This window comes from Rhinopithecus roxellana, chromosome 6 (assembly GCF_007565055.1).
Source record: "Rhinopithecus roxellana isolate Shanxi Qingling chromosome 6, ASM756505v1, whole genome shotgun sequence".
Lineage (NCBI taxonomy): Eukaryota > Metazoa > Chordata > Mammalia > Primates > Cercopithecidae > Rhinopithecus > Rhinopithecus roxellana.
In genome coordinates this window covers 97,081,195-97,106,710 of record NC_044554.1, presented here as the reverse complement: position 1 = coordinate 97,106,710, position 25,516 = coordinate 97,081,195, and the positions used below count along the sequence as shown (strand labels likewise).

Genomic DNA, 25,516 nt, shown 5'->3' with positions numbered 1-25,516 from the left:
GTCCTAGGCCACGGTCCTTCAGCATCAGTCCATGTGGTCTCAACTCCTCCCCAGAGGCGACCGCAGGAGCAAGCTGGCCCAGGCCACACTGTGTCCTCAGGTCCCCGGGTGGGTGGCTCTGGTCAGTCCCTTTGCTTTACAACTGTGAGGTCTCCCTGCCTCCCATGGCCAAGCTGGGGCAGAGGGCGGATACCTGAGTCCCTGCTGGCCTCCCAGCTTAATCCCTCAGCTTTCCTGAGAATGGCTCTGCTGTTCTTGGCCAAGGGCCTCCGCTGAGCCTGGCACGGCCTCGGCTTGGCCCTCACCAGCGAGTGAGGGCTTGGCTAGGGCCCAGCCAGGGCGGTGGACATCATTGAAGCCTAGAACATGGGGTCTGGTGGGCGGTGGAGATACAGTTGGACCCCAGGGAGTGGCTCTGCTGCAGGGTCGGGGCTCACCTCCTGGGGCCCCTCTCATCCAACAGAGACTGCAGGGCCTTCTCCGAGCCCACCTGGTCCAGAAAACCTACAAACCCCGCTCCTTCACTCCCCTGAAACAAATCAGGGTTTTTCCACCGGGAAAGAAGCAGAAGGTTGAGAACAAAACCCTGGTTCTCCCACCCGTTACGGGCCTTGATCGAGTCTCTACCAAGTCCCAGGCTCAGTGCAAAGCTCCACATAGAGGATGCAGAAATGAATTTTCTATGGAACCCCAGGACGCGGCCACACCTCTTCTTACTGCCCCAGTTTCTCCAAACAGCCCTGAGCCAGGGATCTGAGTGGGGCTGTAGCTAAGATTTTGCTGAGCAGCTACTTTGTGCCAGGCACGTGTGATGCTTGAGCTCCCTGACTCCTTGCCACACCCTCTCTAAGAGATGAGGAAACTGAGGCTCAGGGAGGGTACGTTGCTCAACGTCAAAGTGCTAAAGTGGAGTAAGAGGGACTTGAACTTGCACCGTGTGGATTCAGAACCTCTGCTTTTAACCACAGGGGTGTAGTGGGAAGGGTGTGTCTGGTGAAGGGTAGAAGGTCCTGAGGCCGGCTCAGAAGGAGACAGGCGTTGCAGGCCGGCAGAACCGGGGGAGGAATGGCCGCTGAATGGTGCCCGAACAGTCTCCAAGGACTATCATAGAAACCCAGGAGACCCCCTGGTCCATTTCATTAGTAATTTGTGTTTTCACAGCCTTTCATTTACAGGCCTCATTTGGGGACCTCTTTCTGCAAAGGTACTTGGAGAGAAACATTACAACCTCAGAACCCCGGTTACCTACCAACTTCCTTTATTTTTGAGACAGGGTTTTAGTCTGTCACCCAGGCTGGAGTGCAGTGACATGATCTCGGCTCACTGTAACCTCCACCTTCCAGGCTCAAGCGGTCCTCCAGCCTCAGCGCCCCCAAGTAGCTGAGACTACAGGCACACGCCACTAAGCCTGGCTAAGTGTGTGTGTGTGTGTGTGTGTATTTTGTAGAAATGGGGTTTTGCCATGTTGCCCAGGCTAGTCTCGAACTCCCGGATTCAAGTGATCCGCCTGTCTCAGTCTCCCAAACTGCTGGGATTATAGGCATAGTCACCACACCTGGCCCCCATTTTTAAAAAATGTTACTATAATCCCACCCCAGGAACAGCTGGCCCACCCGACGGTAAATGACTGTCCCGTGAGATGGCTGACTTATTAAGTCCATACATTGAATATTAGAGTCAAGGGAGAAACGCAGAACTAGGCAGACATCAGCCTAGATTGGATTCACCGTCATATTCTCAATGCCTAGCACACGGACAGAAATTAGTAGTTGCTAAATCAGTATTAGCTGAATAAGCAAGTAAGTGCCTTTCTGTTAAATGGGTAATAGCCAAGCTTCTAAACTATCTTCTTCTTATTATTATTATTTTTCTTTTAGAAACAGGGACTCACTCTATTGCCCAGACTGGAGTGCTGTGGCGTAGTCATGACTCACTGCAGCCTCGAACTCCTGGATTCAAGTGATCCTCCTACCTTAGCCTCCTGAATAGCTGGAGTACAGGCGTATACCACCATAGCCAGCTAATTGTTTCGTTTGTTTTTTGCAGAGATGGGGGTTTCGCTATGTTGCCCAGGCTGATCTCTAACTCCTGGCTTCAAGGGATCCTCCCACATCGGCCTCCCAAAGTGCTGGGATTACAGGGATGAGCCACTGCGCCCAGACAAACTATCTATGTTAATTAATGCCTGAGTACCACTGAATGAATCATTTAAACTTTACTTTGGATTAATCCTAATAAGGGATTTAGACTAGATCAGGGTCATTTAATACACAAAGTATAGGCCGTAACTCCCGCCTCTTGCTCCCAGCAGACATGACCCATTGACTGTGTGATTCGCATCTGCTGAGCCTGGATATCCTCAGAATCCTTTTTAACACCACTTCTGATGGCCATTGCCCATCAAACACAGTTGGTGATGGAATCTACCTGCCATCCTGGTTGCAATGAGCTCCTCCAGCCCATAAGAGAGAGGCAGCAAGAGAAATATAGGCTGTAGGGTGGGTTTAGGGAGGAGTAAGGAGAGACTAGATAAGATGCTCTTTTTTCTTTTTCTTTTTCTTTTTTTGAGACGGAGCCTCAATCTGTCACCTAGGCTGGAGTGCACTGGCACAATCTCAGCTCACTGCAACCTTCACCTCCTACGTTCAAGTGATTCTCCTGCCTCAGCCTCCCAAGCAGCTGGGACTATAGACATGTGCCACCATGCCTGGCTAACTGTTGTACTTTTAACAGAGATGAAGTTACACCTTGTTGGCCAGGCCAGTCTCGAACTCCTGAGCTCAAGTGATCCGCCTGCCTCCACCTCCCAAAGTGCTAGGATTACAGGTGTGAGCCACCTCGCCCAGCCAAGGCTCTTTAGAGATTCCTAATTCCAGGCTGGGCACGGTGGCTCACACCTGTAATCCTAGCACTTTGGGAGGCTGAGGGGGGATGGATCACTTAAGGTCAGGAGTTCGAGACCAGCCTGGCCAACATGGCGAAACCCCATCTCTACTAAAAATACAAAAATTAGCGGGGCACAGTGGCAGGCACCTGTCATCCCAGCTACTTGGGAGGCTGAGGCAGGAGAATCGTTTGAACCCAGAAGGTGGAGGTTGCAGTGAGCTGAGATCGCACCACTGCACTCCAGCCTGAGCAACAGTGAGAGTCTGTCTCAAAAAAAAAAAGAAAAAAAGAAAAAAAAAAAAAAACAGAGAGAGATTCCTTATTCCGGTCTGGGGACCCTCAGAGTTCCATGAATGGGTGAGCTTCTCCACCACCAGGAGGGGGAGCACAAAAACCCAAGTGAAGAAAGGATGGTGGCCTCCAACTTGCTGCCTGAATCCTAACAGGCGTTGGAACCAGCTCTCAGCCTGAAAACCACAGGCAGTTCAGAGCTTTTATTAATTCCAGGGCCTGGAGGAAGGGCTGGGGCCCTAAAAGAGGCCGTGCAGCTGGCGACCCAGGAGGGAAAAGCCTTTTTCCAAATGCTGGGGCCACCACGCTTTAGGAAGGATGAGGGCAGACAGGCCAACTCCTGGCTGTGGGGAGATTTCAAATGCTCTGTGTCAACGTAGATCATAGACCTAATTGTGAAAGGTAAAACTATAATGCTCCCAAAAAAAAGCGTAAGAGATTATCTTCATGACCTTCAGATGGGTACAGATTTCTTAAACAGGACAGACAAAGCACTAACCCCTAGAGAAAAGACAGATACCTTTGACTTTGTTAAAATCAAGGAATGGTAGTCATCAAAAGACAGCATTAAAAGTAAGGCAAGCCAAGCCGGGCACAGTAGCTCACGCTCATAATCCCAGTGCCCTGAGAGGCCAAGGTGGGAGGATCGCTTGAAGCCAGGAGTTCAAGGCCAACCTGGGCAACATAGCAAGACCCCCATCTCTACAAACAATCAAAATAAACATAAATAAAGGCAAGCCAAAGATTGAGATAAGATCTTTCTAATACATACAGCTAACTGCAGAATTGTATCAACACAAAGAACTCCACGAATCAGTAAGGAAATATCAATCCCATTTTCAAAAATGTGCATAAGATGTAAAAAGTCACTTCACAAACAAGGATAATCAAATGCCCAAGAAGTGTGTGAGAAAGTGTGTGCCACAGTGAAATCCCGTCTCTACTAAAAATACAAAAAAATTAGCCGGGCATGGTGGCGGGCGCCTGTAGCCTGTAGTCCCAGCTACTTGGGAGGCTGAGGCAGGAGAATGGTGTAAACCCAAGAAGCGGAGCTTGCACTGAGCCAAGATCGCGCCACTGCACTCCAGCCTGGGCGACAGAGGGAGACTCTGTCTCATAAAAAAAAAAAAAAAAAAAGAAAGAAAGAAAGTGTGTGCCAGCATTACTCATCAGGGAAATTAAAGTTAAAATCACACTGGGAGCCCAACGCGGAGGCTCCCACCTGTAATCCCAGCACTTTGGGAGGCCAAGGTGGTAGGATCACTTGAGGCCAGAAGTTTGAGACCAGCCTGGGCAACATAGTGAGACCTCAACTCCAAAAAATTTAAAAAGTAGCCGGGTGTGGTGGTGCACACCTGTAATCCCAGTTACTCGGGAGACTGAGGTGGGAGGATCACCTGAGCCCAGGAGGCTGAGGCTACAGTGAGCTATGATAGCACCACTGCACTGCAGCCTGGATAACAGAGCAAGAACCTGTCTCAAAAATAAATAAAATACTCTTATGAGTTGCATTAGCAGTTGCGTGAGCAGATGTTGTCTGGCAAGTCAACACGACAACACGCACACATAGTGCCACACATCCACAGATATGCTGACACAGAGACCCACACAGACACACTCACCCTCACTGCTATGTCCCCAGCAGGCTTCAGTCTCCTCCTCTGGGGGGGCAGGGGGCAGCAGGAAGACTATCCAGGCTGCCCTGGTGATTTCAAGGATAGTAGCACAAGGCAGAGAAAAGCACTGTCTGCCCAGAGCCGAAAGCCAAAACCTGCATGAGGGGCCACGGGGACAACCCCACTGAGCATGCTTCCTCCTCTGGGAGCGGAAGGAGAGCTCAGGCAGCTGAATCTCCTCTGGATAAACAATGTAATGCAAACCCGGGTAACGAGAGCCTCAGACCCTGCAGGAGTAGACCCCAGGGTGCAGAGAAAGATGCAGACAGGAACATGTGGAGATGGACAGAGAGGGAGACAGAGATGCAGAGAGGGGTGGAGGCCGGGTGCGGTGGCTCATGCCTCTAATCCCAGCACTCTGGGAGGCTGAGGCGGGCGGATCACTTGAGGTCAGGAGTTCAAGACCAGCTTGGCCAATGTAGTGAAATCCTGTCTCTACTAAAAATACAAAAATTAGCCGGGCATGGTGGTAGGCACCTGTAATCCCAGCTACTCAGGAGTCTGAGGCAGGAGAATTGCTTGAATCTGGGAGGTGGAGGTTGCAGTGAGTGGAGATTGTGCCACTGCACTCCAGCCTGGGCGACAACCTGGACGAGAAAAAGAAAAAAGATTGAGGGGGATAATAGCACCACCCTGTTTGTCTGGATATTAAACCAGTTATTGTGATAGAGGCCCCTAGCATGGTGTCTGACAATGGGAAGGAGGGCAGTTCAGGTTGAAAGCTAAAACCATTTCTTGCCTCCTCCAGAAAGCCCTCCTGGACTGCACCATCTGGCACTGCTTCTGCATGACTCCCCGCCCTAATCCACATTATCACTTTCAGGTGGATTTTTTTTTTATATACCCGTGAATTCCCATACACAGTTCAGGGTAGGGGAACCAGGGCTCCCACCAATCTGGGCTGATGGAAGAAGAGTAGGTAGCCCAGCCTGAACCAAAGAAAGGGCCAGGGACAATCATATGCCCCTCGCCGGGCATCATACCCAGACCACCTAGTAACACAGTGTGACCAGGAAGGACCTCTTGAGAAGTCAGTGCAGGTGGGGGCTTTTCTCCTAACCAGGATATTTTGAATATGGTTCTGGGAGGGGCTCCCAACTCCGGAAACCCACCCTTCCAGCCCAGGCACAAACCTAAACCAGAGCTTTGCTTTCAGAAGAGGGCAAGGGAAGGTTTGCAGTGAGCATGCTGATGGTTGAGAAAGGAATCAGGGCATCTGCAGGTCTTAGCTCCAGAATATTCCCTTACTGCACTTGGAGCTGGGAGGAAGGAGGAGGCCCCCTCCCTCTCCCAGGTTCCCACAAGCCTTCTGTTATGGACTGAATTGTGTCACCCCAAACTTCACATGTTGAAGTCCTCTGAGTCCCCCAGGACCTCATAATGTGACTGTATTTGGAGACAGGGTCTCTTTTTTGTTGTTGTTGTTGAGACAGTCTCATTCTGTTGCACAGGCTGGAGTGCAGCAGCGCGATCTCAATCTCAGCCTCCCAAGTAGCTGAGATTACAGTTGTGCACCACCTTGCCCAGCTAATCTTTGTATTTTGGATAGAGACAAGGTTTTGCCATGTTGGCCAGGCTGGTCTCAAACTCCTGACCTAAAGCAATGCACCTGCCGTGGCCTCCCAAAGTGCTGGGGTTACAGGCGTGAGCCACTATGCCTGGTCCCGTCCTCGGGATTCTGAGGACCTGAACCAGTTGATTGTCCCCCTGGGAGTCTGGAGGGCTTATGGGGTCAGGAGCAGACATGGCCCCACCTGAGAACCATGACCCCACGTGTGATCCAAGCTGGGGGCCCAAGACCCGGCACCCGGCTCTTATCTGCTTGGCAGGGGCCTGATCTGTGACCACCAAGGGGGCTGGGGAGGTGTATAGCAATAGGGGTCTCCCCCCATCCCTACTCATTTTTTTCACTCACACATTCACTCAGCTGCATTGCAGATGCTTGCTATAGGAATGACAATAGCCCTCAGGGTAGACGGAGAGAATGTGTAAATAGTCATGGCAACCATGCCTTTTAGACTTTTTGACAGTGCTGAGCAGAAAAAACAATTCATCACGATCCAGTATACACATGCAAACACATAAACTTAAACAAAGGTTCAGGCCAGGCGCCGTGGCTCATGCCTGTAATCATGCCGAGGCGGGAGGATCGCTTGAGGCCAGGAGTTTGAGACCAGCCTGAGTAACATAGTGAGACCCTGTTCCTATCTTTTTTTAATTAATTACTTTAAAACATTAGCCAGGTGTGGTGAAATGCACGTGCAGTCCCAGCTACTCAGGAGGATCACTTGAGTCCAGGATTTGAGGCTGCAGTGAGCTATGATCATGCCACTGCACTCCAGCCTGGACAACAGAGCAAGACCCTGTCTCAAAAGATAAAAGAAAGAAGGAAAAAGAAAAAGCGCAAGAGACAGTGTTGAATTTGATCACTTGCATTTAGTCTATTCTGTTATTTTCTATTCTATTTAACTCCATTCTGTTCTATGACATTCCATCCCATCTGAAAATCCTGTTCCTGGCAGGGCGCGGTGGCTCATGCCTGTAATCCCAGAACTTTGGGTGGCCGAGGTGGGTGGATCGCTTGAGGCCAGGAGTTCGAGACCAGCCTGAGCAACATGGTAAAACCCCATCTCTACCAAAAAATACAAAACTAAGCTGGGCACAGTGGTTCCTGCCCATACTCCCAGTCACTCGGGAGGCTGAGGTGGGAGAATCACTTGAACCCAGGAGACAGAGGTTGCAGTGAGCTGAGTCTGGATGACAGGGTGAAACCCTGTCTCTAAATAAATAAATAGATAAATAAATAATGAATATGTCATTCCTGGCCCACTAAAGTGATTTCAAGCCCCACTAATGGGTCACAACCTGAAATTTGAAAGGTGCTGATTGAGTGAAAGTCCTTCATAGGAGCCCTGAAGTGGCCTGGGCCGAGTAGGAAGGACCAGCGTCCTCTGAGAGTCTGTTACTGGCGGGCTTTAAGCAGGGCGGGGACACATGGAGTCTGTGCTCTCAGAAGCTCCCTGCAGGTGGCCGTGTGGGTGGACAGGAGGACAAAGCCTGGGTGCCTGGTCACAGCTGCCTTCAGCCTTCCTGCTTTTGCGTACACCACTGGAAAGCAGCTAGCAACTCCCTTTGAGAGACAGCAACAGGATTCAGCTCCAGCATCGACTCCTCCAGGAAGCCTTCCTGATTGCCTCCCCTCCTAGAGGCTCTGACCCTCTGTTCCCAGGACTACAGGTGCTGGTGTCCTCTATGCCTGTCGCCCCTCCCCAAACCTGAGCAGGCCACTCAGGAATGTGGAGAAAAGAATGAACAAGGGAGTGGATCACCCCAGGCCCAGCGGGAGCCCCTGGCCCAGCCTTGCCTGCCTCCCACCCAGCATCCTGGCAGCTGCCCTGCCCGCCCTTCGGGACCCGCCTGGCGCCACAGGGATCAGGCCAGCTGAGTGTTCCGGGCATGGGTGGAGGGCTCTGCCCAGGGCGGGGAGCAGCCAAACGTGGTGTGGGGATGGAGATGGGCAAAACCAGGAGGAAGAGAGCTCCCCCGGCTCAGGCTCAGGCGCTTGGAAAGGCTCCTGAGCACGGAGGGCTGCGGGAGGCCAGGGAGATAAGGGCTCCAGGGAGGGCACTTGGGTGGGGTGAGAGCCGCAGCAGCTCTGCCCACCAGTTCCTAGAGCCAGCTCAGGGGAGCAGGCAGCTCAGCCCTGGGTCCTACAACGTGCCCAGCCCAGGGAAGAGAACGCTTTGCTTTCCAGGTGCTGAGCCGAACTTGCAGCGGAGATCATCGCTCGCTCTACCCTAGAGCAGTGTGGCTGGGGGAGTGAAATACTCTAGAGGCTTGAGCTCCGGGTCACAGTGCTTTTGGGTGACCTTGCGCCAGTCACGCGTTTCCTCAAGGATCTGTTTCCTCACCTGTGTGGCAGGATAGTTGATTGAGTCATGAATATCTGTGCTTATCCACCCTGTAACCCTCCCCTCTTGCCACTTTCCAAGCAAAGCCCCAAGTTGCAAGAAAAAGCCGCCAGAAGTCATCTTTGAGATGAGAGTGAGTATCTTAGATTGGGAGCATCTCCTGCCAGCCCAGAGATGACAGAATGCCCTGCAGGCCACTGCCTTGGAAGCGCCTCCGGAGGTGGTCCAGCCCCGAGCTTCCCAGCCTCAGACTCCAGCACAGTCTTGGGGTGCACAGGAGCACACAGGTTCCAACAAGAGGGTCAGGGAGTCAGGGTCCCTACTATCTCCAGGCTCTAAGATAGCTGGATTTTGGTGGGGGGTGGAAGTGGGGGAAGACAGACCCAGCAACTGGGATGGAATTCACTGCCACCCACCTGTGTGACATTGGCTTAAATTAAATTAAACAGATCTAAGGCAGACACCAAGATGCTCTTTCGGGTAATGCCGAGTTTATAGACAGGGCTCCTAACCCTTCTGCTTGTTAACCGGGATAATAATATCCCCAGTGGAAAATGGAAGTGTGTTTTGTAAACGGTCAAGTGTCAAGCAAATGAGAGGCGTGCTCTGGACTCCTCCATCCCGGGTCCCATGGGAAGGGGGTGCACAGAGCTGGGCCGGCTCACGATGTTCCCCTCCAGATGGCAACAGACAGCCCGTCAGGCACTGTAGGAACAGCACAGGGCAGAACAGCCCGTCCAGGACACCCACCTCCCCACCCCCGGCTCACACTGGCCAAAGATCCAGACTGACAAATGACTCAGACACGCAAACACCCGGGGCTAAGAGGAAACACAGCGTGGCCCGGAGGTTGCAGGGGGCAGAACTCACAAGGATGGGGTTTCCTCCTATGACTACCTCTCCACCCAGCCATGATCAGTGGCCTGAAATGGTGTCATGGACCCCCCTCCCATGTTTAAGCACTTGCTGTATACCTGATTCTTACAGATACGTTTGTACTCTTAAATGGTTATGATCGCTGTCTTCATAGGACGAAACCAGGTATTCTAGGGGTTAATTACTGTCGATGCCACTATCTGTCGTCTTTATTAGATAATCTGACCAAACTCATACACTAATCAATATCAGTCCCCATCACAACCACAACAACGACTGCCGACCCTTCTGAACCCAATCCCAGCCTGGGGGGTTGCAGAAGCACCGTATTCCAGAATTTCAGCCTCCGTCCCACAACGTCCAACGCACCCCCTCGAAGCACAGCCTGTCCTTCTTTTGGGCTGACTCTGTGTGATGAAGGCACACCCAGCAAATGGCCCAAACCCATGGGCATTCAATCTGTTTTTGGCTGCAGTCCCTTTACCTGTGACACCTGTGCCCACGCCAGACCCCTTTCTTTCCTGGCCGGCCGTCTGAGGGGTTCCTGGTGGCCTCTGGAAAGAGAGGAGCTTCAGAAGTCCCTTTCATTTTCCAGCCGAGGTGCTGGCTCTGGGCCGATGCTGCCGGGCACCCCACAATAGGTAGCCACCCTCTCTGGCTCAGTCACCAGAACGAAGGCAGGGCCTCTCCTTTGGGGCTGCTTGTCATGGGTGCCCCTTGCCAGCCTCCAAGGACATCCCTCCTTCTCTGTCCCTCTGCCCTGTCCTCAAGCCCGTTTCACTTTGAACCTCTGCATAGCAGGATCCAGATTCCCCTCCAAGTACATCAGAACTAAGGCTAGCTCTGGCTGGGCACGGTGACTCACGCCTGTAATCCCAGCATTTTTGGGAAGTCGAGGCGGGAGGATTACCTGAGGTCAGGAGTTCAAGATCAGCCTGGCTAAAATGGAGAAACCCCGTCTCTACTAAAAATACAAAAATTAGCCAGGCATGGTGGCACATGCCTGTCATCCCAGCTACTCGGGAGGCTGAGGCAGGAGAATTGCTTGAACCTGGGAGGCCGGAGGTTGCAGTGAGCCAAGATCGCGCCACTGCACTGCAGCCTGGGCAACAGAGAAGGACTCCCTCTCAAAAAACAAAACAAACCACCAAAAAAGAACTAAGGCTGGCTCATCTCACCAGTCCTCTTACGGTCTAAACCAGCGCTGTCCCCGTGGCAGCTGCTGGCCACGTGTGGCTAATGGAGCACTTGAAATGTGACAAGTCCAAACTGAGATGCACCCTCGATGCAAAATACACGCCAGTTTTAAGACCTGGTGCAAAAAATAATGCAAAATATCTCAATATTTTTTATTTTGATTACATGTTGAAAAGGATTATACTTTAGATATGTTGTGTTAAATATATTACTAAGAATAGTTTTATTTATGTTTTCTTTTATTTCATATGGCTACTAGTAAATTTAAGATCATAGGAGGGGCTGGACGCGGTGGCTCACACCTGTAATCCCAGCATTTTGGGAGGCCAAGGTAGGCGGACCACCTGAGGTCATGAGTTTGAGACCAGCCTGGCCAACATGGTGAAATCCCGTCTCTACTAATAATACAAAAATTAGCTGGGCGTGGTGGTGGGTGCCTGTAATCCCAGCTACTTGAGAGGCTGAGGCAGGAGAATCCCTCGAGCCGGGAAGGCGGAGATTGCAGTAAGCTGAGATCGTGCCACTGCACTCCAGCCTGGGCGACAGAGCAAGACTCTGTCTCAAAAAAGAAAAAAGAAATCTGAACTTTGTCTGGATAGCGACTGAGGGTGTCTGAGCAAAGCAATGACGTTCACAGAACCATCCAGAGACTGGGAACTCTGTCCTTCCTAAATGGGTGCACCCAGAGGAGCTGGAAGACAGGGATGGCCTGTGGGTGACTCATCTGGTTGCGCCTTGCTAGCACTGAGCCAGGCAACAAGTGGGCAAGGCTTGTCAATGATAACTGCAAGATCAGCGGTCACCAGGCAGCCAGGTGCACCCGGTAGCCCTCTGTGGGCAATTCCGTATGTATGACCTTATTTAGTCATACAGGTAGGCAAGGAGGTGATACTAAGCAGTTGAGCACTGATGGGTCTTGAATGGACAAGTGAATGAATGAATGAATGAATGGTGGCCGATGACTGTCATCTCCAGTCCTTACATTATGTATTGCATGCATCAGACTACACGGCGTTGGCGTGTATGTTCGTGGAGCTCCTGCAGTGAGCAGAGGCTGCTAAGTAGGAGCAGCACACAGGTTGGGGGGCAGGACACAGGGCCCCAGGCCTCGGGGGAGAGGTCTGTTCCAGCCACCTCAAGTCTATTCCTGCGAGTGCCCCCTCCACACCCCTCCTGGATCCCCCCACTGCAAGCTCTCTCCCCCTGGCTCCGGACTCTCTCCCCGTCCTGGAATTAATAAAGACTCTGTGCAGACTGCGGTTTGCAAGTCTGAAAGCTGGTTCCTGCCCACGTCACTGCCTCGAGAGGAGAGGGGTCCAGCTCCCCACAGTACCCCCTGCCTTCCTCCTTCCCAGGAAGGGGAAGGCACGCAGATACAGCACTGACTTCCCCTCCCCTGCAGTAGGCACATCCCAGGCATCGGGCTTCAGACCCTGCCCCTGAGCAGCCCTTACCCCTACCCACAAAGAGTGGCTTGGGGGGGACTTTCACCCCAGCATAATCTCCATCAGCTACCCTCAAAGTACCCCCAAATAAACACATACCATAATAAGAGCTGTACACTGGCTGTGTGTGCACATCTTCAAGATCATTCACAATTCTCCGGGCACGCCCCTACCTTCCAAAATTCCAGAGCTGCTCCCTCCAAAGACCCAGGGAAAGGGAAGGGTTTGTCCAGGGTCCCGGGGTGGCCCTGTATAGACCGAAGCCTGATAGCTGTCCTAGAAGCAGAATGCTTGCCGAACGAGTGATGGCAATTGTAGTATTGACACCAGTCCTGGTACCAGCTGAATACAGAGCATTTTTGATCTAGCAGAAAGCAGGACTGTGTTGTATTTGTCTTTGCAATAATCTCTTAGCTAGGAATACTGATCACCTGTAGACAGATGAGGAAACTGACGCTCTGTGGAGAGGTTATCCCACCAGAAAGGCTAGAGCCAGAAATTTACTTTTAGGTCTACCAATGCCTGCCTTTGACCAATGCCTGCATTTGACCTTTCCATGCCGGCCCACCCCTGCTGGCACCCCAGACTGCCACAGTGCTCTTGCCTGCACAAGGGGCCTTTAACTCATCCTTTGGAGCCATCGTGGTGCAGGGAAAAGCCCACAGAGCATGTGGCTTCCATGCTGTCCCCTGACCGGCTGTGACCTAGGGCAAGGGACAAGTTACCCTCTCCTATTCTCTAGGTCTCACATTTCTTCTCCACTAGCAGTAGTGGGAAGTGAGGGGTGGGGGACATGACCCTCCCCTGTTCCATCCCACACTCCAAACCCAAAACTTCCCCAGGGTCCCCATCCAGCTCAGTCCTGGGGGCAGAAATGCAGAGTTCTCCAGGAATGTGGTCCCAGCTGTTTCAGTGCAGGCTGCCCCCTCCTGGCCAGCAGAGGAACGTCAGCCTTCCCAGAGGGGCCTGGGAGAACAGCAGTCCAGAAGCTCCCAGGCTGGTCTGGCCGCTAGCTAGCTGTGCGCTGCGTGGGGATGGGAGGTGGCCCAGTGATAATGGGAAACTGGGCTGCCTCTCAGTCTGCCGGGGGGCTCCCACCTCCCTGTTCCCCCACAGAGCACCTGGGGATCCAGGCTGATTTTTGCCAGACCCTGAGACCTGCTTGGGGCTGGATATAGGGCTGTGAGTTTGACCCATGCAGAATAGAACCCTGTGTGTCGGGATCCTCCATGTGCCCCAGATGCCCCTGGAGACAGCACCAACATGGCATTAACTCCCAGGCCATTCCCCTGCCTCTAGCCCCCTGGCCTCTGCAGGCATCCACCCCAGACCCACCCAACACCTCCTCCCCAGCTTCAGGTGGGAGGCTGAGACCTTGGCCCCTGCAGAATGCAGCCCTGTCCAGGGTCCCCTACCTCCCCCCAGATCCCTCCCAGAGCCATACCAACCCGATCCTACCTTCCAGACCATTCAACCTGCAGCCCCCCGACCTCTGTAGACATAACACCCCCTGAGTCCCCAGAGCTGCCCAATAGTTCCCCTCCCCAGCTGTGGGCAGAACCTGTCTCTAGCCAGGCCTGGGGGTGTTGGGGAGTCTGGAGGGCCGGGGTGGGGGCTGAAGCGCGGGACAGCTGGCCCGTGTCCCCACACTGGGCCCGGGGCCCAGCCGGAGGGGCGGGGGCCTGGCCACTCGGGCCTTGGCTGGGGCTGGGATTTTTGGCCTGGCCGCCAGGCCCTCCCTCCTGCTTCCTCTCCCGAGGGCTGTCCTGGCAGAGGCCCCCCTCGCTCTTTCTGGCGGGAACAGGGCCAGCAGCGAAAGAACAGTCGCAGAGGGAAAGCGGGAAAGAGATGGGGGAAAGTGTGTGTGTGTGAGTGTGCGCTTGTGTGCATGTGTGTGCGTGTGTGTGTCAAGGAAAAAAGCTCGCAGTCCAGCAGCCCGGGCCTGGGAGGCTTGTGAGCCGGGCCTTTCGTAATTGTCCCCTCCCCGCGGCCCCCTCCCCCAGGCCTCCCCCCTCTCCCGCCCTCCCGCCCGCCCTCTCTCCCTCCCTCCTTCCCTCGCAGCCGACGAGGCAGCAATTAGGCTTGGGGGATAAAACGAGGTGCGGAGAGCGGGCTGGGGCATTTCTCCCCGAGATGGCGGGTCTGACGGCGGCGGCCCAGCGGCCCGGAGTCCTCCTGCTCCTGCTGTCCATCCTCCACCCCTCTCGGCCTGGAGGTAAGGGCCCCTCGCCCCTGTCCCCAGTGGGCCCTTTGGGCCAGGTGACTGGACACACAAGGGGGAGACTTTCCTCCCTGGGAACTCCAAGGGGTCCCAGGTGGGAGCCCCTCAGTCACTGGGTCCTTGGAACTGCCCCTCCCAGGAGCCAGCTCTGTGCCTAGGAGGAACCTGTCAAACAGACACCCTCAGAATAGTCCCAACCCGGCATCCAGCTTTGCTGCCCTGCGAGGCTGAGGGGGCCCCTACTCAGGTGCCCGGGTGCCCACCCTGTAGGGGGATCAGAGCATCCTGCGGGAGGGCCCAGCAGGAACCCCTGGGTCTGGAGACATCACAGTCTGCACACCTGTGGACACAGCTGGGGTGCACACCAGCCCTGGGGACAGGGAACCCGGGCTGATACCAGCTCAGCCGCAGTGAGCTGTGTAATCTCAGCAGGTTCCTTGATCCCTGGGAAGTCAGGATCCCCCCGGTGAGGAAGGCCAGGGCTCCGCTGAGGATGGGTTTGCAGGTTGGGAAGCTGCTGCTGTGTTCTTCCTGCTGAGGCGGGCAGGGACTCCTGGTATGCATTTGTGTGTGTGTGTGTATGTGTGTGTGTGTATGTGCAGGAACAAGCGTGCTGTGTGCTCGTATGTGTATATGTGCATGCACAGGTGTGCACATGTGCAGATGCCCAGCTGTGTCACTGAACAGGGGAAGGGATTTCTGGAAGGGTACATATGTCTGCTTATAGGTTCATCCTTAGACAGGTGTATGCATATATTTGGAGGAGGTATATGGAGCTGCTCCTTAGTGTGTGCAAAAGTCTGCCACCTGACAGACATGTACACATGTAGACACGGGCGATCTGGCATCCAGGTGTGGTACTGGTGTGGACTGTCACTGTGTGTGTTATGGAGTGTGTGCATCCGTGTGTGTGAATGTGTGTGGGATGTGGTATGCAAGCGTGGAAAGGCGGGCTGGAGAAGGTGTCTGTCTCCTGGCAGAGGCAGTGTGGCTGTGACAGAGGCTGGAGTGGATCCTGGGGCACTGCTGGGCCATCTGCTATGTGCCCCAACCCAGGCACAGTTGGTTATGGGGTTTGAGGGTGCCCCCTGTGGGGCTACTATGCCGCGGCCAACTGGGGAGCACTGAAGATGCTCCCCTGGCATGGGAAAAAGGAGGGCATTTGGTAGGGGTGCCTGGGTGGGGTCTGGTTTCCTTGGGAGTCTTCCTTGCCATGAGAACCAGGCATCGAGTGGGGGCAGGAGGGCCACAGGGTGGAGTCAGGGGCCGGGGCAGGAGCTGCAGCTGTTTCCGTGAGATTGAACAGCTTCCCGGGCAGTGTCCGCTGCCGGACCTGGACGAGGCCAAGGGACGTGGGTACCCACAGGCGGGGCCCGGCAGGGGCAACGAGCCAGGGCCTGAAAGTGGCAACCCCGGGTCCATCTCAGCCTCCTCCCCAGGTGTAGCCCCCAAACACCCAGCCACCCTCCTTCCCAGATGGGGCCACCCCCTATAGGGCGGCAGTTCATCATCAAGGAACCTTGAGAATTAGAAATTATTATCATCACTTGACAAACAAGGAAACTGAGGCTCCGGCAGGCTAAGGTAGTCCCTGGGGGTCAGTATTAGCCAACTCTCTGCCCCAGGTCAAAGGACGAGAGGGTTAGGAGTGAGCTAGCAGGCAACATTTGGGGAGGGGAAGGCTTGGGGCTGAGTCCTTTAAAGCACCCGTGACCTAGGCAGAATCAGCTCTCTCCTTGTGTCCTCAGTGACACTGCTAAACGCCCAGCTGGCCTCGCACTTTGCAGAGATCCGTCTCAGCTCTGTCCCAGGTGGCTGGACTTGCTAGGTCCAAATAAGGGGTGTGTGAACTGATGAGCTCTTGTGGGGTTTTGCACAGAAGTGCTACTGAAGTCTGCAGAGGTCGGTGAGCCAACACGAGGAGTGAGGCGCTCGGTCACACGCTCACTGCCACTCACCTGGCTGTCCTGGGGGAGCCTGGCTTCTCCCTCAAGGAGAAGGGTGTCACTTATGCAAGTTCAGCGGCTCCAAGGAAGGAACCCTGTTGCGGGAGTGGGGGAGCAGGAGGAGGGGACAAGCTGCCCAGCCCCAGGCTGTTTCAAAAGTGAGCATGAGAAATGAACCCAGGGATAATTCTTTCCCTTCCCCCAGAAACAGTATCAGGGATTTGGTTTTTGTTTTTGTTTTTCCTGATTTCAGAACTGAAGATGGTTTGGAACAGAGGTTTCTTTTTCTTTTATTTTCCTTTTTTATTTTTATTTTTCACCTTTCTTATTTTTTTAAACGGAGACAGGGTCTCGCTGTGTTGTCCAAGCTAGTCTGAATTCCAGGGCTCAAGTGATCCTCCCACCTCGGCCTCCCAAAGTGCTTGGATTACAGGCATGAACCACTGCCTCTTTTAACATATTTTTTAAATTATTTTGTTCCCGTCCTTAAGCAGGAACAGGGGTTTTCAACCTGGCTATCTATTAGACTTCCCACCCAAAAATCCCTGCTTGCTTTGGTTGGGGAGGGACCTGGACACAGACTTTTCAAGCTCCCCAGGTGACGATGGGTCGCCAGAGCCAAGAAGCACTGGTTTAGAGGTTGATTCCACTCTGTGTGTCTGCTGAGGCCCTGGCATGAGGGCAAATGTGCCCTGTGTGGGAGGGGACACAGTCACCCAGTGGAGGACAGCTTGTTTTTGAAAACCCTTGGCAGCCTTCTGCATGCAAACAACAAACAGCTTGGTGTGGTCTTATCTGCTCCCCAAGTCAGTCCCCTGGACTTTGGTTTGGCAAAGCCCACTGCCAAGGCCGGCTGGCCCCAGGCTCACTCCCAAACAGGCTGCTTCCAACTCTTTGAACCTGGAGCCCAGGGCCCGGGCAAATGGCCCTATGTGTGACTTGGGGTCAGCTAGGGGTCCCAGACTAGGCACTTCAGCTCGCTGGTTCTCCGTTTCCCTGGCTGCAAAATGGGGAGAAACAGCCCTGCCTGAAGTATCTCCTAGAGCCAATGAGAGGTTCCAGCAATGTAATATCTGGGGAAAAAAATGCATCAAAGTAAAGGACCGTGGGAATGGACATTTTAAAAATAATCTATTATCTTATTCAGAGTCTGCTAATTTGGGCTCATGGATCCTTGTAATTAGTGCACATTGCTAAGGTTTAATACTCCCTCTCGCTACTTACACCATGTTTTGTCTAGTGGAGAGGCAGCTAATGTGTAAATAGATGTGCAATGATGAAAGAAGCAGAGAGGACTGGGTTGGGGGTGGCCAGAAGGAGCCTTGGGAAATCCAGGAAGGCTTCCCAGCAGAAATGACATTTGAGTTAGACCTAAGAAGAAAGGTAAATGGGGCCAGGTGCAGTGACTCATGCCTGTAATCCCAGCACTTTGGGAGGCCCATGTGGGCAGATTGCTTGAGCCCAGGAGTTTGAGACCAGCCTAGGCAACATAGGGAGGCCTCCATCTCTATTTAAAAAATAAATAAATGAACATTTAAAAATAAATAAATAAGAGAGAAAGGTAAATGTTGGAGGAGCTGTCCGTGGATGAGGGGTAAGTCCCAGACTACAGGCTCTGGCAGGCAGAACCGAAGAGACAGAAGAGCAGACTCTCAATCGGAGGAAGTCCTGTCTGCAATTAGTGCTGACAGCATCTGGAGGTGGTGATTTTCCTGTCATGGGAGGTATGCAAGCAGAACACGAAGGATGTTTGCGGAAGGAGGTCCAGCCCAGGCCAGAAGACTGTTATGATCCCTGAGAGTCTAGGATCGTGATTCTAAGATGCAAGAGACAAGTTCCACCCTGGACTAGTCGGTGAAACATGCCAAAACCACATAAAACAAGACAAGTGTTCTCCAGGCCAACTGCTTAGGGCCAGCTGAGCAGCACAGTCAGGGAGAGCCGTGGGCTTGGGAAAGGCAGGCGGGAGAGTCTGAGCTCAGCCTTCGTGCAGGGGTAGGGCTTGGACGGAGGCAAGGACATTCCTGGCAGGAGAAACGGCTTGTGCCAAGGAGTGGAGGAAGAAGTGAGGATGCCCTGTGGGGCCTGGGGAAGCGGCTGTTACCTTTTCAGAGCCCTTTCCAATTTCCAGCTGCTGTCTAATTTTATTCTCACCCCTCTCACTTGCAGAGAGGCAGGGATCCTTCGCAGCCCCTAAACCTTCTCCATTCCCTCATTGCAAAATGGGGATTAAAACCTGGGGCTCCCAGGCTGTCGCAGTTCAGGCGTGAAGTTTGGCAAACGCCACCATCATCAGGATCTGAATGGTGGGAGTGGACAGTGGGGACAGAGGAGATCTGGGGGAGGGGAAGCTAAGTCTTTCCCCCCAGAAAGTGCCTGGGGTGCAGGAGGGCAGAACCCCAGGAGAAAGGAAGTCAGGGTTCAGCCAAGCCCGGGGGCTCAACAAGCCCGAAGCAGGGGGACTCCCAGGGCAGACGAGGATGAAACAGGTTAGTCAGATTCACAGACAACCTCCCTGCCTCCCCTCTCCTTAATTCACCCATCATGTATTGAGTAACTACTGTATACCTAGCCCTGGACAACGGACTGTGCAGTGAAATGGGAAGAAAATGAAATGTAAGGGACACTGTCTTTTTATTTTTGAGCAATTACTGTTTGCCAGCTCCAGAAGAGGATATAGCCTGTTACTTGAACCCTTTTACAATTTGCAGCAACCTTGCAACCTTGCAGCCACCACGTGATTATCTGCCCCGTGTCACAGAAAAGGAAACCGATGTTCAGAGAGGTTGAGTGACTTGCCCAAGGTCACACAGATGGTAAGAAGCAGCGAAGGCAGAATTAGAAGCCAGAGGGGTCTGTTCTGAGCGCTTTGCTCTTCCCCCCACCTCCACCACACTGTTCCCTGCAGTCCGCTCTGGAGCGGGAGAGAAGAGAGGAAGGGAGAGAGGGACATGAAGAAGGAGGGAGAGGGGGAGAAAGAGGAGGAAGGAGAGAGGTCGAGGCAGAGAAAGACGCATAAGAGACTGTTAAGAGCTGGAGGCTGGAGCCAGGGAAGGCATCAGAGGCCCGAGGCGGGCCATGTGTGTGCTGGCAACGGATGACAGGACCCAAGTGCTCCTTCCCAGCAGGCCCAGCCCCCCTGGGGCCACCACTCCGAACCTTGAGGTTTTGACCAGATTACTCGCACACTTCAGGCCTGGATTGCAGTGCCTGAGGAGCCACAAGCCCTGAGAGGGGGTGGCGCCGGGGTCTTGGCACAGGCGGCTGTGACAGCTCCACAGCCCTGACCCTGCTGGGCTGCAGCTGAGGCTGACAGGGCCCTGGGGCCAGCAAGCCCAGCTGTGCAGCGTCGCCAGGGCTTGGAGGCCAGACGTCTGGCCGCAAGGCCTCCCTGAACACATTGCGGAGACACCATCCCCCAGCCACACCCATGCCCCACGGGGCTCTCAGCTCCTTTCAGAAAAAGCAGTGAAGGACGGCTGGGCTGGGGCTTTGGCAAGGTGGCTTGTCAAGCTCAGAGGGGGGCCTTCTGAGGTGGAGCCAGGGCCCCGGTTTGGGACCCTGTCTGTTGCCATGGTGATGGCTCAGGCAGGGTCTGGATCCAGCATCACAGCGTTCCCCAGTGAGAGCTTCACTGGTCCACGGGGACTGAACTCGTGATCCTGCCTGGCCGGTGAATTCGCTTTTCCTTAGGAAACTATTCACTGTGCTCATTCATGGCGTCCCCCTGCGGCCCCGGCGCCTCCTAAGACAGCCCGTGTCAGACGGCCAGAGCCCCACCCAAGCTCGGCTGCCCAGTGGCTGAGGACGCTGACCTCACGCCGTCCTATCACTGTGGGAATGGCTGCATTTGTGCTGGCAGCTGCACCTCCTTAATGCTTGCTGTTGCAGCCCGGCCTGCCCTTCCCAAAGCTCTGGCCTCTACCCGGCAGCTCAGCTCAGGAAGAGAGTGGGCTGCCTGGTGAGAGGTGCTCAGACCCAGTGTCTTCCACCCCAGGCCCTCTCCCTGACTCCAGGGAGAGCCAGGTAACACAGCAAGAACCATCATACTCCAAGGACTGGCAGCAGGGTGCAGGGGCCTGTCATCCCAGCACTTTGGGAGGCTAAGGCAGGAGGATCGCTTGAGCCCAGGAGTTCCAGACCAGCCTGGGCAATATACTGACACCCTGTCTTTACAAAAAATTGATTAGCCAGGCGTGGGGGTGCACGCCTATAGTCCCAGCTACTTGGGAGGCTGAGGCAGGAAAATCACTTGAACCTGGGAGGTGGAAGTTGCAGTGAGCCGAGATCGCGCCACTGCACTCCAGCTGGGGTGACACAGCAAAACTCTGTCTCAAAAATAAAGGACTGGCCCGAGCTCGAATCCAGGCTCTGTCTCTTTCCAGCTGTGTGGCCCGAGGCATGTCCCTTAACCTCTCTGAACCTGATTTCATGTCTGTTAAAATGATAGTCTCTGGGAGTGGTGGCTCACACCTGTAATCCCAGCACTTTGGGAGGCTGAGGCAGGCAGATCACTTGAGGTCAGGGGTTCAAAACCAGCCTGCCCAACATAGTGAAACCCCATCTCTACTAAAAATACAGAAATTAGCTGTGCGTGGTGGCACGCATCTGTAATCCCAGCTACTCAGGAGGCTGAGGCAGGAGAATCGCTTGAACCGGGGAGGCGGAGGTTGCAGTGAGCTGAGATCCCGCCACTGCTCTCCAGCCGGGGTAACAGGCCGAGACTCTGGGGTAACAGGCCGAGACTCTGTCTCAAACAAAACAAAATGATGACAGTAAGCCCTGCCCTTCCAACTTCACAGGCTGATTTCAAAGAGCAAGAATGAGAACACACTTTGTAAACACAAAGTAAACACTTTGTGAATTGCTCTGGAGACAATCAATGTCATTATTGCCATCAGCATCATTCTTGTTTCCATGTAATTCTGGGTTTTGCCATTGAAAGTAATGGCAAAAACCACAGTTACATTTGCACCAACCTAATAGTTCTGGCTCCTGGAGGACTGACTCTACCTGTTTCCTTCCAGGAGTCCCTGGGGCCATTCCTGGTGGAGTTCCTGGAGGAGTCTATTACCCAGGTAATGTACATGAAACTTCCACACACCCAAGTCATGCAGATGATGATGATGTCCGTAATAGATACACACTTTGACACTACAGAAGGTAGGGATATTGACATACCTACCGGAAGTCATGCCCACTTAAAACGCAATTAACAAGACACTGATTTACAGCTATTAAGAGCATACAGGCTGGACATGGTGGCTCACGCCTGTAATCTCAACACAGACTGCTTGAGGCCAGGAGTTTGAGACCAGCCTGAACAACATAGGGAGATCCCCCTCTCTACACACACACGAAAATTAAAAATTTTAGCCATGTTCTATGTTGAGAAAAATGAAAATGAAGTATAGAAATTAAAAAAAAAATTAGCTGGGCATGGTGGTGCATGCCTGTAGTCCTAGCTACTGGGGAAGCTGAGGCAGGAAGATCACTTGAGCTTAGGAGTTCAAGGCTGTGGTGAGCTATGATTGCACCACTGCACTGAAGTCTGGGTGACAGAGTAAAACCCTGTCTCTAAAAAGGAAAAGAAAAATAAGAAAAGAAAAATCGAAAGTAATACTTTCAATACTTAAAAAGTATTTGAGTGTGCAGAAGTGACATGGAAGTGGGGAGAGGCACCAGCACTCCCCCAGATACAAACTGGCTCTGGACTGCTGGCCAAGCAGAAGAGAAAACTGAGGCTTGCAGAGGGCAGGGCTTGCCCAAGGTCCCGTGTTAGGCAGGGGTGGGTTCACCCATAGCTGGGGGTGGCAGCGGGCTTGCCTGGCAGGAGTACTGATGCTCGCTCTCTCTCTCCCCCAACAGGGGCTGGTCTCGGAGGCCTTGGAGTAGGAGGTGAGTTCAGAAACCACACTTGTTCCTCACTGAAGGGGCCTGGGTTTCACCCGAGCCACACGCATCCTCAGACCTGAGAACCGTAGGAGACCCCATGCATCGAGGACTCCCTCATTTCACAGACAGCATCCAGGCGGGGGGAAGAGGCTTCCTTGAGAACCAGAACCCATTGGCTTTCCCAGTCCCTGCCCTAGACTTTATCCCTGGTGCTCTCTACCTCTATTTTTTTTTTTTTTTTTTTTTGGAGGAGGGTAGGGCCCGGGGAGGGACAGAGTCTCATTCTGTCACCCAGGCTGGAGTGCAGTGGCATGATCTAAGCTCACTGCAGCCTCTGCCTCCCAGGTTCAAGTGATTCTCCTCCCTCAGCCTCCCAATTAGCCAGGACTACAGGCGTGTGCCACCACACCCAGTTTATTTTTGTATTTTTTCTAGAGACAGGGTTTCTTTTTTTTTTTTTTTTTTTTTTTTGAGACAGTCTCACTCTGTCACCCAGGCTGGAATGCAGTGGCACAATCTCGGCTCACTGCAAGCTCCACCTCCTGGGTTCATGCCATTCTCCTGCCTCAGCCTCCCGAGTAGCAGGGACTACAGGTGCCCGCCACCACGCCCGGCTAACTTTTTGTCTTTTTTAGTGGAGACGGGGTTTCACCGTGTTAGCCAGGATGGTATCAATCTCCTGACCTCGTGATCCACACGCCTCGGCCTCCCAAAGTTCTGGGATTACAGGCGTGAGCCACCGCACCCTGCTGATACAGGGTTTCATCATGTTGGCCAGGCTGGTCTCAAACTCCCAACCCAAGCGATCTGCCTGCCTCAGCCTCTCAAAGGGCTGGGTTTATAGGCGTGAACCACCTTGCCCGGCCCCTTCCTATTTCTTTTGATCCTCAAAACCCTCCCTGCCAAGCCAGCTGAACAGGTACCATCATCCTTTTTTTTTTTTGTTTTGAGACTAAGTCTTGCTCTTGTCACCCAGGCTGGAGTGCAGTGGTGTGATCTTGGCTCACTGCAACCTCCACCTCCCAGGTTCAGGTGATTCTCCTGCCTCAGCCTCCCGAGTAGCTGGGACTACAGGCACATGACACCACGCCCGGCTAATTTTTACATTTTTAGTAAAGCAGGGTTTCACCATGTTGGCCAGGCTGGTCTCAAACTCCTGACCTCAGATGATCCGCCTGCCTCGGCCTCCCAAAGTGCTGGGATTACAGGCGTGAGCCACCGAGCCTGGCCCATCATCCCCTTTTGAGGCTGAGACTCTGGGGCTCAAATAGTATAAACCATGAGTTAGAAGTAGAGCTAGGTTCCCAGGGGCTCCGTGTCTCAGGGGGAGGACCTGGGGCGTGAGATTCCACACTGCCCACACTTTGCCTGGGACGGAGGTTGGATAAGTAGTAGATGGATGAGCTGGGCACCCCTGTTCACTATCTTCTCTTCCCTCTGCAGCGCTGGGGCCTGGAGGCAAACCTCTCAAGCCAGGTAAGACCCAAGGCCTCTGAGCACTGAGAGAGAGCGAGCGGGCTGGGGAGGGAGGAACCTACCCAACTGGGAAAGAGACAAGGAAGCTGGGAACAGGACAAGGAAGCCAACGGGCAGGAGGAAGGAGGGAGGTGTGGACACCGATTAGCCTCCCAAGGATGCGTAGGCCTGGGCCAGGTCCCAGGGCTTCCAGGAACAAGAGGCTGCAAGCAGCTCCACGTCCTCCCTGTGTGAGGGCGTCTAGCATCTACCCTACACGTGCTTGTGTGTGCACCCAGCTGTCCAGAAACTCCTTTCTGCAAAGGAGAGGCTGTCTCAGAGCCTCAGCACTAGAGGCAACGTCAGGGATTGCTCCGGTTCCAGTGGCCTCCAAGCCTTACATGACCCTTGGGAGCTCAGCTCCAGATCCTTAGCCCCAGACTTCCCCTGAGTGGTCCCCTAGCCCTTGACCCCAGACCAATACCCCAGATCGCCCTGACCTTGATGCCATTCTGAGCCCTTCTGACTCCAGACAGAGCACCGGTCTCAAGCTGAAGCTTAACCCCAGTCCAAGCCCTGAGCCTAACCCCAGGCTGAACCCTGAACCTGCTGACCCTGGTCCCACAGGACCCCCAATCCTGGCCTCAGGCCAAACCCTGACCCCCAAGCCCAAGCTGAGCACCAACCCTGGTCCCGGATAAGCTCCTCTCCTAATCTCAGGCCCCTTCCAGCTGTGTCCAGACCATGGAGTTTTCCAGTAAGAAGGTGTGGCCGGATCTATCCTGGCCTCACCCAAGGGACTGGGATCTGCCACGAGGGTCCACTCTCAGCTCTGGGGAATGCACCCCCAGGAAGGAGGGCGGGGCAAGTCCCTCCGGGAAATACTGGCGGATAAGGAGCAGGTGGAGGAAACAGCGTCTCTCTCCAGATTAATGGCCCCTCGGCATGAGACGCTCCACATGTGACTTTGGCCGCCCCACACCCCGAGCTGTGTTGCCCTGGCTCAGAAGCCCAAGTCTCCAGGACACAGTTTAGATGTCCAAGAGCTCTTATGAAATCCTGATCGTTGATAATCCAAGTGCAAATGAATCTTCAAGACCCAGATTCCCCTGCGCTGAAAGTCCATCTGGGTTGTGAAACACCAGGGCTGGGGCCAGGAGAGGCGGGAGAATAGGATGCCTGGGGTCTACAGGGCTCTGCAAGGCCAGGAGACCCTGGGGGCTTGCCACTTATCCCTCCTAGCACCTATACCCTGTCTTCCTGGAGTGGGTGAGAGTTCTTAGCAGGGTCTTTGATGGTGGAGAGAGGACAGGGGAGATGATAGTGGCACAGAGGTGTGGAGGTAGGTCTGTGCTTGGCCTAGAAGACCCAAATGGAGGAGGTTGTGCCTGCAAAGCTGGAAGGTACATTCATTGATCCCACTAGCAGCAAGAGACACAGAGCAGGTTGTGGTTAAACACCAGAGGAAAGACAGATAACTCCCTGTGGAGTTCCAGGATGTGTAGTTGCGAAAGTGAAGCTTTTGTTAATGAAAGATTTGGGGTAGACTTCTGAAAGAACTTCCAGCTCAGGGTGAAGGAGTCAGTCCAAAGGAAAGTCAGAGCATCTCCTTCTGATAAAAAGGGCGCTGTTTCCAGGCAAAGGGCTGGATTCCATGACCTCCCCGAAGACTCAGGGCTACAAAAGGGCTGGCAGAGCCCCCATGGCACCCCCAGGG

General features: G+C 53.8%; 1 protein-coding gene across 1 annotated transcript in view; it reads left to right on the top strand.

The window, feature by feature from the left end:
- The first annotated feature begins 14,016 nt into the window (after nt 1-14,016).
- The window catches only part of ELN (elastin), a 36,593-nt gene continuing 25,093 nt past the window's right edge, over nt 14,017-25,516 (top strand). Inside the window, exons 1-4 of the mRNA XM_030932009.1 lie at nt 14,017-14,497; nt 21,477-21,527; nt 22,318-22,347; nt 23,788-23,820. Coding sequence (XP_030787869.1) covers nt 14,416-14,497; nt 21,477-21,527; nt 22,318-22,347; nt 23,788-23,820 — 196 coding nt within the window. The 5' untranslated portion in view covers nt 14,017-14,415. The remainder of the gene's footprint in view (nt 14,498-21,476; nt 21,528-22,317; nt 22,348-23,787; nt 23,821-25,516) is intronic.